This window comes from Silene latifolia, chromosome X, assembly GCF_048544455.1.
Source record: "Silene latifolia isolate original U9 population chromosome X, ASM4854445v1, whole genome shotgun sequence".
Taxonomy (NCBI): domain Eukaryota; kingdom Viridiplantae; phylum Streptophyta; class Magnoliopsida; order Caryophyllales; family Caryophyllaceae; genus Silene; species Silene latifolia.
The window spans coordinates 189349937-189364681 of NC_133537.1; the positions used below are offsets into that span (position 1 = coordinate 189349937).

Here is a 14745-nt window from a genome sequence, read left to right on the forward strand (position 1 = left end):
GGGAATATGCCATGAAGGCCCGTCTACGGCAAATGATTTATCGAGCTTATCATAAGGAAGAGCATGAAAGGCCGGATTGGATTAGTCTTGATTTGTTCCGTAAATTGAAGAAAAGACCACTTGAAGAACCTACTTTTACGGAAAAATCGGAGCAGTATTCGGCTAACCGTAAGTCGGGATGTGACGAGAAGGGGAAGGCGTTGGGTACTTACCTAATGGGACGAAAAAACACATTGCAATAGATGGACTCAATGGTAATTTATTCACTTTCTTTTTTAATTTATTACCTTTTTTTTAACTTTATTTAAAGTTAGTAATTATATTTAACAAGTAGCAAAATTGTAGGTAAATAAAGATGGGGTTGGAGAAATTCCGTCCGCTTTGCACTTGTTGGAGAAGACAAAGAAGCATAGCAAAAAAGGATGGTTAACCAAAAAAGGCAGTCAACTCTTTATAAGTTACTATAATTATTTAATTTAACTCATTTTTTCAATCATGATTATTTAGTAGACGATATCTAATCTTTCGCTTTTTAATGATGTAGGGTAAGATCATCTCAAAGAAAGCTTAGCTTCAGAGTCAAGGGGTCGAGAACATCGATGATAATGAGATTTATCTTGAAGAACATGGAGGATTTGATGAGAAAGGTAGAGTATATGGCATGAGACCAGCAACACCACACATTTGGCAGCACCACCGCCACTCGACTGGTAACGCCACTTCTACTCCTCATACTCCGGGTTTTGTTGGTAGAGTCGCAAAAGAGAATTCCCGACTTAAGCAAAAGGAGGCCGAACAATCTCAAAGGATTGCGGCAATAGAGGAGTTCTTGAGCCAACAAGGTTTTACTACTCAAACTTGTAACCCCGGAGGTGTATTTCAAGGTCGAAATGACTTTGATGATGATGGTGGCGACAATGCTAGGCCTAATTGTACTCCTTTCACCTCATTCACTCCCGTGCATTGATTAGAAGCTATTAGTTGGTTTATGGACTTATTTAGCTTTGTATGTTGAACACGTATTTAGTTTAAGTTTGTTGAACATATATTTAGTTCAAGTTTGTTGTGTACTAAAGTTATGTAAACCTTTTATTTTAAGGTTATGCGAAAACGTTGTTTGGAAATCTCGTCTTGAACGAGCTGTGAATTTGTCGAATGCTGGAATTTTCTGTGTGTTTGCAGGAAACCGTATGTAATTTATTTCTAAGCAATTTGAGGAGCCGGGAAGGTTGTAAACCCCCTGGAACTTTTTTTTTGCGACGAAAAATCCGTCGCAACTGTTGACTATAGCTTTGACTTTAGCAGCCACGTGGACTGTATGAACAGTATATTGCGACGGAAATTCTGTCGCAAATGTTAACTATAGGTTTGACTTTGGCGGCCACGTGGCCTGTTTGAACAATATCTTGCGACGGAAATTCCGTCGCAAATTTTGACTATAGGTTTGACCCTCACAGCAGTGTGGACCCCATGCACAGTGCCTTGTGACGGAAATTCCGTCGCAGGTTAAGCTTTTGTGACGGATTTCTGCGACGCCTCTGTCCGTCGCAGGATTTTATTTGCTACGGAATTTCCGTTGCAAAATTTTATTTTGCGACGATTATCTGCGACAGTCTAATTCCGTCGCAGGTCCGTCGAAAATACTATATTTGCGACGGTATATCGTTATTTGCGACGGATTCTGCCGTCGCTATTGTCAATTATATTTTCCTTAACTCAATTGTTTAATTTATGATTCAATACTAAATTATGTTTAGGTGTCCGCTATAAGCGACTATTTGGAGTATAAAGGGGTGACCAGAGGATGTCAGGTTGCTGGGTTTGAGCATCGTCAGATAAATTTTGATTGGACGCATCCTCCCCCTCTTCACGAGGAGTCTGGCATTTTCACCATGGTTCACATGTTAATGTACGAAGGTGAGCCCTTCAAGCATAATGACCTCAACAGCAATACCAACCGGCGTTACTTAGTAATACAGCTTGCTGCATCCCTTGTACTAGCTGACATGAATGACATAAGAGAGAAAGTTTTGAAGAATATTAAACATTGGGTAGCTCAAAAATACAGTATTTGGAAAACAATTCAAGCTAGGCATAAATTAACCAAGTTAATTTTAAAATCATCAAAGTGACATTTGTACCTTTTAGAATATATTTGAAACACAATTCAAGCCAGCTATTCTAAACTTGTACGCTTTTGAATATTTTGATCCTTCTATATAGCAAACAATTGGCGATGAAGTTTGCATATTTTTATCCTTGTTTTTTTTAACTTCAAGACATCTCTGTTTTCTAAATTTTATGACTTGTAGTTACCGAATAACCCTATAAAGTTACACCTATAGCGGCATACGGTTACACTTCGTAAGATTTTTAATATCATATACTTTGTAACTTCACCCCCTAGTATGTGTAACTCCAATGCATAGTTTTTGTAACTCCAATACGTACCTTTTAGAATATTTTGTAAAACAATACAAGCCAGCTATTCTCACATTTGTACCATTTTGAATATTTCGAACTTTCTATATAGCAAAGAATTGGCCATGAAGTTTTATTATGATACACTATTTGTTTAACTTCAAGACATCTATTTTCTAAATTATATGGCTTGTAGTTACAGAATAACCTTATAAAGTTACACCAATAGCGGCATACAGTTACAATGCGCAAGATACTTAAAATCATATACTTTGTAACTTCACTCCCTAATCGGTGTAACTCCAATACATAGTTTTTATAACTTCAATACGTACCTTTTAGAATATTTTGTAAAACAATACAAGCCAACTATTCTCATATTGTACCCTTTTAAATATTTTGAACCTTCAATATAGCAAAAAATTAGCCATGAAGTTTGATTATGATACACTATTTGTTTAACTTCATGACATCTGTTTTCTATATTATATGGCTTGTAATTATAGAATAACCCTAAAAAGTTACACCAATATCTCCATACAGTTACACTGCGCAAGATACTTAATATCATATATATTGTAACTTCACTGGATATTCTGTGTAACTCCAATACATAGTCTGCGTAACTTGAATCGGTGTTATTGTTTGGAGAATAGCATTTCCAAATTGTAAGGCAAAAAAGTTTCATTGACTCTGAATAAGATGTTAATATTTGTTCTTCATTTAAAGATTTACACAATAACAAATAATTAAAATATGTTAATCCTAAACTTCTACTCAGAGGATTCGTCGTCCTCTTCCTCATCCTCGTCTTCACCCGAAGATGATTCAATAGATGACTGTGGGCGCTCCGCAAAGGAGTTGGGGCAGTTTCTCTTGTCGTGGTGTGCCATTTGCTTGCAATTATTGCACATCCGTTTCGGTTTAGTTAACAATGCTTCGGCTTTTGTCTTGGCAGACAACATCCTTTGGCCACTCCCTTTGTTTTTCGCATGTTTGGGAGGCAATATTGTTATCTCTTTGTCGGCCTTAAAACCCAGTAGTTGTTCAATTTCTTGCTGCTTAGTCAATTCCTCCCTTGACGGTGACAACTTCTCTCTAAAATCCCTAATTAAATTGGACAAGGTTTTAATATCATCCTTAGCTTTACCCCTTAGTACTCCAACAGTTTCATGTATCTCAGACCATAACTTTGTCATTTCGATTTGTTTTCCATCAATTATTTCCTTGCCATCAGAGGCACTGTATACTGCATCCTTTCTCCATCTTTGAACCACGTGTGATTCCGGTATTGATTGAAAACCATTACTTGAATAAATCCAAATGATATGCCTACATAATATTCCAGCTCTTTCAAACTTTCTACATGAGCATGTTGCCTCATATGTTCCTGTTTTGCCACATAACACGAAAAAACAAAGGACTCAAATAAATACCATCATAAACCGCAACAAATATTATGTAACTGCAAATGATAGTGTGTATAACTGCAACACGGTTTAGTTGTAACTTCACCAAACTATCTGTTACTAACTGCAATACGCTTGAGTTGCAATTTTAAGTGATACTCTGTGTAACCGCAATAGGATAAACTGTAACTATAGATGGTACTACGTGTGACTCTAACGATCTTTAATTGTAACTAAAAAAATTGAAAGTGCAAATATCAAATGTCAGTGATAAATACCTGGTCTGAAATGAACGTAAAAAACTCTTCCTCTTAAGCTATCCTTTACCTTCGTCAGCTCTATTTCATTCTCCTCGGTGAAACCCCTGGCACCAAGTCCATTCGTTGACATTTTTACCTCTTCTTGGAACTCATCGAATACGGCATGTGTGTATACTCTTGATCCATGTCGCTCGATAGGACATTGAGTTACCATTTTCGGTGACGTATGCCTGTTGTCATTATCAGTTTTCTTCTGAGTATGTCTTTGTTGGTCAATTGCACTTTCAAAAAGCATCCAGAATTCAACCAACGTTCCATTGTTGTTCTCGAACTTTTAAAGAAACTATTTTCACTCTCCGATCTTTGTGTTGTCCTCATAACACTTCCCATATTCAGGTCCCTACAATGGGCCATTACCCATTGCCTCCTTTTAAGGTAGACTTCCTCAAACCAAGCAGATTTACCAACATTATGCTCCTTCATTATCTCGCCCCAGCGACCGTCAAATTCATCCGGTTCAAGTTCGTCGTCCCAGACTATGGCATTTAACTTTATAAATTTGGGATAATCTTTGGTTGTACCCCCGTATTTGACTGGAACCTTGTTCATTATATGCCACATGCAGAAGCGATGCCTAGCTGTCTTAAAAACATTCTTGACGGACTTTATAATACCCGGATCTTGGGCGGTTATAATATATTCCGGTTCCTTCCCACCCATTGCCACCAAAAAACGTTTGAACACCCAATCAAAATAATCCTCGTTCTCCCTAAAAAGTAGTGCACCACAAAAATTTATTGAACGTTTGTGATTATCAATACTCGTGAAAGGTGTAAATACCATGTCATACTTATTTGTCGAGTATGTCGGATCGAAAGACACATCATCACCAAATACAGAGTAGTTTCGTCGAGCAATATCATCCGCCCATACCGCCCTGATCAAGGTTCCATCGACATCGACTTCATAATCGAAGAAGAAATTTTCATGGGTTTCTGCCATGTTTTTAAAATGGTCTATGAACAACTGTCCGTCCCACTCATTAATATAGCACTTAACGTCTCTATGGAAATTCTTGAAGTCATTTAGACTCGCACCAATATTTTCGAACCCATTAACATGTTCATTGTACATTTTATACGTCCTTGTAGCACCTATCTTCAACTGCATTGAAACAACGTCATTTACACTGGTTAAAAATAGTCCAATAATTTTGTAACTTCAATTCAATGTGTTTGGAACTTCAATGGAGTAACTATGGGACTTTAACCATAGGGTAACTAGAACATTGAACAATGTAACTCCAGTTCGCTGACAGCGTAACTCTAGCGGAAATTTGTGCAACTCTAAATTTGTAATCCAATGAGAATTCAAAATTTGAAACTGTAGTGCAATGTAATTGGAACTTCAATATAATATCATTGGAACTTCAACAGGAGAATTATGTAACTTTAACAATATTTTAACTTTAAAGCTCATAATGTAACTTTATTTCGTTAAATATGTAACTCTACTCAGATTATATGTAACTTTAAGGAAAGTGTAACTTTATCATTGAATAATTCAACTGTATTGGGTTATATATGTAACTCGAGTAAGATTTAAAATAGATTAACCAAATTTTATTGGAACTTCATTGCCATACCTATGGAATTTGAATTGAATAATTGTGTGATTATAAGTTTAGTGTAACTTTACAGTACTAAACTTTAGGCATAGTGTAACTTTAACAATGATTAATGTAATTTTACCTGAGGAAATATGTAACTCTAGCAAAATTTATAATCCAATGTGAATGCAATGTTATTTAAACAAGAAGTGTACACTAACCCTCGAGTTATAAACTATAAGCTCCTTGTGATACTTGTGTAGTTTCCTTGACAACTTTTGAAACTCCCTATCTCTCACTTCAACGAGTTCATGATTGTGTCCCGCGTGAAATCGGTCAACTAATAAAACACCATTGAACATGAGCAATCTAATCCTCGCTTTTCACCCAATCCTCCTTACTTTTGTTTTTCTCCGCTGCTTTTCTCCAATTTCTTCCTCCTCTTGTGCGTCCCGAAATAATTCAATCTCTTTGTCTTTGCTCACCTTTTTTGCGTATGTAAATCCCTCTCGGTTACAAACCAAAAGTTTTGACTTAACGGTCCCATCACGTCACTTCTTTGTCGTGTATCTACGCACATCGAAACCACATGCAAGAGCGTACATCTTATAGAACTTTACAGCTTCCTCTAGGTCATTGAACTCCTGCCCGACAAATGGTGCAAACTGGCTTTCTACAATCCTACAAAATTCATCCCCACCTACATTTTGCATGACTTCTGCAAATTCATGTTCTCCTACCTCTGGTATGCCCTCATAGCAATCCTGCTCTATAAAATTTACAAACAGGAACTGTCATAAGTTTTTTGCTATCACAACAAAACCATTTGATAGATTTAGTGAAACTAAAACTGTAACTTTAGCTTCAATTAAGTGTAACTTTATCTGCAAACGAGTGGAACTTTTTTGTCAGACCTTTTACCTTGGCCAGAATGAAACACAGAACAACTCTTACTCTCTAGGGTTGCCAAATTACACACATTATTTACCTATGACTAAACACGAGACGTAATACCCCTCATGCAACATATAGGCTGGCCAACATAACAGTTTTTGTAACTCTATAATCAAGTTTTTGTAACTTTACAAGTTAAGACTCTTCATCTTCCATCTTCATCTCCATCTTCCAACTTCATCTTCCAACTTCATTCCTTACCCATCAGAATACTTCCATATCAATTTTTTTTTTTAAAAAACAAAAAAAAACCATAGTTGCAGTCGTCCCTAAATAAATAAAATCAACGCGTTAAAATAATGTACTTACCATTGTTGAACTCAACAATCTGCATATCGTCCATGGATGTCGATATTTGGAGTTACTGAAGACGCCGCCTTTTTTTCCAGATAGTTTCATGCAAATTCCGGATTGTGTATGAACAAAGGATGCAGATGAAATTGGAACTCCAATAAAAATATGGATATGAAGATAGATGTCGAAGAATGAATACCGAATATGAAGATGACAGTCTAATTATGAATGAATAACGAAGATGAAGCCTAGAGGAAGATGATGAAAGAGAAAAAAAAATAACAAATAATGATTAAACGTCATATTGAAAATAGTTTATGATTCTGTTTATGTCAGTTTTGGGAAGCTAAATTTACACTAATGACAACCAAACTGCATTAATCAATCGTTGCTTTTTTTTTTCCTCTCATTAATATTGTCTAATTGCCCATCTAATCTCCACCATCCATCATTCTTAATCTAATGGTTGATAGTAGGACTTAAGGACTCAACTAAATATAAAGACTTATTAGAACTAGTCTTTCTCTCTCTCTCTCTCTCTCTCTCTCTCTCTCTCTCTCTCTCTATATATATATATATATATATATATATATATATATATATATAGAGAGAGAGAGAGAGAGAGAGAGAGGGAGGGAGACTAGTTCTATATATATATGTAGAAATAGGATCATATAAGTTGGGTCATTATTGGTGAGTTACTCCTCTAAATCAAGACCATTCATCTAATCTAAGATGGATGGCTAAGATTTAATGTTGATAAACCCTAATTCTCATTTACGTTATTTCAACTATCTCCCTCCCTGCTAATTCTCTCTATGTCAAACCCTAATTTGCATAACTCAAATCAAAACAATCGAACAATTCGATCGACGATTTTAACATCTATACAAATTTCGACGATATCAATCCTCATATCAATCGTTTACTGTTCTTTGCGATTAAAATTGTGCATAAATCCTAATAAATCACATCGACATATTTACTTTGTGCAAAATCAAGGGAAACTAAAGAAGAGGAATTAAAAGTTATTATGCGACATTCTGTATAGGTGTAGTTTACTCTGTTGGTGAAGATCCTTCGCTCGCACTCGGAAAAATTAGGTAATTTTTCATTTTACTGCATTTTTCAGGTTGAATTGATAAGATAATTTAGTTACTTGTTTATTGTGCTGATAATTAATGTTCTTCATTGTCTATGTTCAAAAAGAAGCCAATCAAAGCATACAAAAATAGAAACTAGTCAATGTGTTACAATAATGATGTATATGTCTTATAAAAATGGTCGTCGGTCCTTGTTATGATAACTGTGTATGTTTGTGATGATAATTATGTAGTTTGCTCACCATGTTACTCTAATGGTTTAATAGTGTTACAACAATGGTAGAGTTGTGTTATAATATTTTGTATGCTTTGAATAACTTCTTTTTGAATTTGATTGAGTTGTTCGAGTTTCGATGGTATTGATTTATTCAATTATTTCTGAGATATTCTCGTTTTTTGGGTACATTATTATTTATGAGATAGTCAGTTATTGTATTATGTTAGTGTAACGCCCCATAAACAACAGTACAAAATGGTATATTTTATTAATAGCAGTGGAAATTACAGAGCATTACCACTATATTTCCCCCATACAGAGAAATACAAGGCTTACATTATTCTTTAGTACAACCAAATAACTAGTAACGAGTCTTATTGATTATATTTTAATATTATGATACATTATTCTTATTCCATTTTCTTGCGTCAACCTCACTCATCCCTTCCCTGTTTCCTGTACCTGAAAAAGATTAATAAAATAAAGGGTCAACCAACCACAGGTTGAGTATATTTCCCATAACCTCCAACTCAAATTAATATAATTCGGGTCATTATTATTGAACAGGGCCACATTACGGAGCCGAGACTCCCTTAGGCTACACCCTCCTCCGTGTACACAGGATAACAATCTCTGGGTCTGAAACCCTTCCTTTTCTCTTTTTCTTTCTTTATCTCTTGTCTTCTTCTTTTTCTTTTTATCTGGATATAACGAGGCAGAGCCAATTTCTTGGATATAACGAGGCAGAGCCAATTGCCGAGCCCCCTAACGAGCCCACTTCAAAGCTCACGTCCATGTACACGGAATAAAATAATAATGTGGTCCGGTCCCTTCCAATAATAATGTCCCGGATGATACATTGGCCAAATGTACATCTTAATAACAGTATCATAACATTATCATTACCATAAGAGCAATATAACGTCATTCCTTAACATATCCAGTACCAAGGTCATATCTCATGTAAACCACGTTATGTAAATTATACAGGTACAACATATCATTATCACATAAAAAAATAAATCACGTATACTATAATATCAGATAAGTAATTATGACGATAACGTACTTACTCATTACATTAACTTAAGATGAAGGGGTAGGAAATATACCCCATATAATAGTACTACTACTCCAAATGCTCGTTCGTAAGACTAACTAATTGGTTTTTGTGTTGGTTATGTGCATGGATTTGCCATGGACTTCACGTCCTTTTATAGTAAGAATTAGGTCGGTTTCAATAGTACCCTATTTCTACCTATGCATCTACGTGGGATTTCACCTTGCCAAGTAAAAGCTACATGCCATGATATATTTGTACATGGTATGTCTTGCTACCATGTATGCTTACTTTTTTTTTTTTTAAATAATTTTGACATGTGATAAAAAGCTAGTAAAATAATACGAATCTCATAAAATATCTAGATATTTACTTTACGGGTTATTTTCTTTTAGATAGGTCTAGTAAAAATTCTACGGGTGAAGTTATTATTAAGTCGGACTCCAATCGAACTATTTTATTCTTATTCTAGGGTCTTACCTATACTAGGTTACTACGCCTTTCGAATTTTATTAGATCAATATCTCCCTCTAGGATGGATTCCTTTTATTTGTGTACCTTCTCGACTCTAATAAATAAAAATTCTTTCCCCCTTTCAAACAAAGAATTTTCTTAAATATATTAGAAAATAGAAATTTACTCGGGTATTACATTCTACCCCCCTTAAAATAGGTTTCGTCCTCGAAACTTAGAGTATTACCTTATTGGAACAAATAAGGATATCGACTTCGCATTTCCTGTTCTGTTTCCCAAGTTGCTTCTGTGTCATCGTGATGTGACCACAAAACCTTTACTAGTGGAATAACCTTGTTTCGAAGAGCCTTTTCCTAGTGATCTAAAATTTGAATCGGTTTCTCTTTGTAGGTTAGGTCATCCCTAACTTGCACTGGAGGTAAGTTAATGACGTGACTAGGGTCGGGGATATACTTTCTTAGGAGTAAAACATGAAAAACGTCATGAATTCTAGAAATTTCTATTGCAAGGGATATTCTATATGCAACATTTCCAACTTACTCCACTATCTCAAATGGTCCTAGATATCTTAGACTCAATTTTCTCTATTTCTCGAATCTACTAAACCCCCATTGTAGGTGATACCTTGAGGAAAACTGAATCACCTACTTTAAATTCCACTTGTCGTCTTTTAGGGTCAGCATAACTCTTTTGACAACTTTGAACAGTTCACATTTTCCCCTATATGCTTTTCACTTTTATATGTGGTTTCCCTAATCAGATCTGGTCCAATAACCCTCGATTCGTCAATATCACTCAAACATATTAGGGATCTACATTTCCCCTCATACAAAGCCTCAAAAGGACGCTATTGCAATGCTAGCATGATAACTATTAGTGTATGAAAACTCTATCATGGGTAAATGTTGTTCCCAAGACCCCTGAATTCTAGAACACCTACTCTCAGCAAATCCTCTAAAGTTTGAATTGCTCTCTCTATTTGTCTATTGGTCTGTGAATGAAAAGGAGGGCTATAGTTCAAATGAGTTCCTAAGGCATCTTGTAACATTCTCTTAAATATCGTTCAACGATTGTGTCGCGATTCGATATAATGGTTCTGAGAACTCCGTGTGATCTGACAATTTCTTTTATATATTTCTTTGCCAACTGTTCCGAGTTCCACGTAGTTTTGATTGCTAAAAAGTGTGCCTTCTTGGTTAGTCGGTCTAAATCATCCATACCTCCTTCATTCCTTTTGGTGTCAAAGGCAACACTGTCACAAAGTTCACTCCTATCGACTCCCATTTTTATGATAGAATGTCTAAAGACTGTAAAAGTCGTCCTTGCCTTTGACGTTCAATTTTCGCTTGCTGGCAGGTTAGACACTTTGCAACGAATTTTAGCGCCTCGTATTTTCCTATGACCCCATCACATATGTTAAATGTTTTTGTACATCTAACTTCCTTAAAAGTTGTACTAATATAGGGTACATGTGTATTATTTTCTCCTTCTTTCAAAATTTCCATTATTAGTTACACTCATTGCTCTCACAATCATAAAACCCGTCATCATACATAATAAGTCAAACTAATTTTTTTCTAATCCCGTATCTTTTTAAATCTTCTAAACATACAATACTAGTTAACTAAATCTAATTTCCTTTATCAACATATTGAATCCCGAATTGTCTAACTAGGGATAGGTAAACAATAAAACAGTTACCACTAAGTGCCTCTACTACCACATATGTCCTACAAAGGGGGTATTGAATTCCTATATTACAATCCATGAGAAACTTCGACTATTTTATCTCGTCTCATGTGAACCTCCTTTTATCTTTTATATAGATGAAAATCCAATAATAGCCTTTTCTAGTTTGTCCAAGACACAACGTTCTTCTGTGTAGAAGTGTCACCGTATAGCTTAGCTTCTATGCCTAGGAATAGGCGCGCTGAATATTAAGTTCAAACCAATTTCCTCTGCCTTTTCCTAATTTATACATTATCACTTTATATAACTTAATTTATTGATTGTATAAATAGACTGTCTACTTATTTGTGGTTCCACCGACACTTACTGTTCACTGACGCAACAGTACCCACTGACGCTACAGTAGTACAGTACCCACCGACACTTTTTTTAAAAAAAAAAATATTTTTTTTTCTATAAACACCACAAAAATTAACCATTTTATCCAGCCACTTCATTTACTTCTTACCCATAATCTCATAAAAAATCTTCTCTCTAAATTATGGATAAATCATCCGGTAATGCATCCAATAAATCACCTGATATCTCCTCCGATGAGCTTTATAATTCCGTTACAAAGTCCCTTAATGAAGTGAAGACACTCATTAGCTTACTAATGATACTAATATGTGTATTAGTAGCGGTATTTGCAATAATTATAGTTTATCTTACGAAATAAATAACTATTGCATGTAATCCTCTCTTTGTTATTATTAATCATGTTACTAATCTAGTGATTTATATATTCTTAGAAGTTTTGTTATCGCCTTAATAACTTGTTAATAAATAAACTACACATGTGAATCATGTTTAAAAAGATAAAAATTGGATTTTTTTTTTCTTTTATTAGAAATCGAACCTCAGATTTCTTAAACGATCTGAGATTCTCGGACCACTTAGGCTCCCTTCCCAAGTTGACATCTCAACTACAAAATATTACGATATTGTCTTATGCTAATATTGTTTCAACACTGATACTTTAAAACAGTTAATGAACATCTCATCTCAACTGGGCTCTTTTAATCTGGGCTTCATGAAATATCAAATGTTCCCCAATTAAAAGATCATAACTTTAATCCTCAATATTCCACTAAATAATTATTACTCAGTAATCCACATTAATTGTGTTTACAACACCACAAACCCCTCATATACTTAATCAGGCCTACTATTCTATAATCTATGGAATAATGTAATCACTTGATATCATAATCTTATTATCTTAATCGCAAATAACTTACAAAAATGTGCATTCACTAATCTAATACTTTCTTTGAAGCAAAACTATATAATTCAAATTTCACCATCACTAGCATAATACCTAATTACTACCTAATTATTATTAACAACCAACGACTTCCAAATTTCAATCCCTAAAAAAAATCAAGATTATTCACCAAATACATATTATCAAAGACATGAAAATATTTTTTTTCTCCTTTCCTTTACCCTCTAATTAACCCAATATCAATCTCATTACATAACCCAAACGACTTAAGTACAACTCTATTTGCCATAAATCCCTTAATAATATCATTTATATCCTGAATCTACAATTACCATCAAAACTCTAACCAATAGTTTGTGACACTCACCGGCACCGGTGACCTCCAAAGAGATTAATCCAACATTCTCCATAACTGAAATAATTATTTGACTTAGCATTTAAAAGTCCATAAAACCGAAGTCTTCTAACCTTCAAATTTCCTTTTTCCAACATCCTCAATATATAGAATTGAAATCACAATATTTCTAATCCAAACTTTAAAATTCTTCCTCCTTGTGTCTACCATATAAATGCCTCTAAAATTTGAACTCCATAAATGTACTTACATTGACTCCATCATACTCGATTCTTTTTTTGTTTTCTCTCTTTTCCTATATGCCGCCAACGGTAAGCTTGTCCAATCAAATAAAAATCGTATTATTCACTTCCTTTCTATACTCCTAACTCCTGCCTCTCATTCCTCCACAGAGTTAGGCACAACCTTCTTCTTCCATAACAAATACTAAAAACCCCTTTCTTTTCTTTTACCAGTCGGGATTTTGAAAATCATGATAGCCACTTAACTTAGTTTATCTATATTCTACATATATCACACCTTCTTAGTTAAAATAAACTACAAAACCATCATCTTCTCGAAGTCGCTCGGACATAATACTTCACCATTTCTCTATTGAAAAACATCGACATTACCTACGTCGCTGCTGTTAAATAAATCTAGTGCACTCTACTTTGGACTATATCCATTAATGTTAGGCACTAAAATAAATTTATTATACCTCTATAATATTTTATTTTCATGGTTCGAGAGTCTAAATGACTAAAATATAGTATCTCTATTTCACTAAGCATTTATGGAATTTTACTCTGTTTCTCACGCATCCTCTAATGTCTCTAACCTTGTGACATGATAGTAAGACGGAACCTAGTACTTCTCTGTACTTTTTTTCTTATGAAAGCTAAAAGTGTGTACATATATAGAATAATATGTCCCCAAGGACCATATCAAATAATGCACTAACGGTAAATACTAAACGGACACATAAACAAGATCATTAAGTCAAATAAGGTAATCACATAAGTTAACAAGTAAATAAACAAGATAAAATCCTATAAGCTACCAATGATCCTAGGACGTCTACCCATCTCTTGGTCAATTTATGTTTTTTTATTCATATAATTTATTAAATAATTTTTTTTCATTCTTTAGCCTAAGCTCTGATACCACTTTTGTAACGCCCCGTAAACAACAGAAGTATAAAATGGTATATTTTATTAATAGCAGAGGAAATTACACAACGTTACCGCCATATTTTCCAATACAGAGAAATACAAGGCTTACATTATTCTTTAGTACAACCAAATAACTAGTAACGGGTCTTATTGATTATATTTTAATATTATGATACATTATTCTTATTCCATTTTCTTGCGTCAACCTCACTCATGCCCTTCCTTGTTTCCTGTACCTGAAAAAGATTAAAAAAATAAATGGTCAACCAACCACAGGTTGAGTATATTTCCCATAACCTCCAACTCAAATTAATATAATTCGGGTCATTGTTATTGAACAGGGCCACATTACGGAGCCGAGACTCCCTTAGGCTACACCCTCCTCCGTGTATATAGGATAACAATCTCTAGGTCTGAAACGCTTCTTTTTATCTTTTGATCTTTTTCTTTCTTTTTCTCTTTTTTTCTTCTTTTTCTTT

The 14745-nt window shown here is 34.6% G+C and overlaps 2 protein-coding genes across 2 annotated transcripts; both read right to left on the reverse strand.

The window, feature by feature from the left end:
• Window positions 1-3194: 3194 nt before the first annotated feature.
• On the reverse strand, window positions 3195-4220 carry LOC141618951 (protein FAR-RED IMPAIRED RESPONSE 1-like). The gene is made up of 2 exons (XM_074436002.1): window positions 4109-4220; window positions 3195-3811 (listed from the first exon to the last, which is right to left on the reverse strand). The coding sequence occupies exons 1-2, from the start codon at window positions 4218-4220 to the stop codon at window positions 3195-3197; spliced, it is 729 nt and encodes a 242-aa protein (XP_074292103.1).
• Window positions 4221-4297: 77 nt separating this feature from the next.
• Window positions 4298-6996, reverse strand: LOC141618952 (protein FAR1-RELATED SEQUENCE 5-like). Its single transcript, XM_074436003.1, has 4 exons — window positions 6963-6996; window positions 6278-6468; window positions 5361-5495; window positions 4298-5254 (listed from the first exon to the last, which is right to left on the reverse strand). Exons 1-4 carry the CDS (start codon window positions 6994-6996, stop codon window positions 4298-4300), a joined length of 1317 nt encoding a protein of 438 aa, XP_074292104.1.
• Window positions 6997-14745: the final 7749 nt, after the last annotated feature.

Bases quoted from the DNA above. Each gene is read 5' to 3' on its own strand.
- LOC141618951 (XM_074436002.1), bottom strand. From the start codon at position 4,220: ATGTCAACGAATGGACTTGGTGCCAGGGGTTTCACCGAGGAGAATGAA. The intron at 3,812-4,108 runs GTATTTATCACT...GTGGCAAAACAG, and splicing joins TTACGTTCATTTCAGACCAG to GAACATATGAGGCAACATGC.
- LOC141618952 (XM_074436003.1), bottom strand. From the start codon at position 6,996: ATGGACGATATGCAGATTGTTGAGTTCAACAATG. The intron at 6,469-6,962 runs GTAAGTACATTA...TAAATTTTATAG, and splicing joins GATTGTTGAGTTCAACAATG to AGCAGGATTGCTATGAGGGC. The intron at 5,496-6,277 runs GTGCGTAGATAC...ATTATATTGAAG, and splicing joins CTCTTGCATGTGGTTTCGAT to TTCCAATTACATTGCACTAC.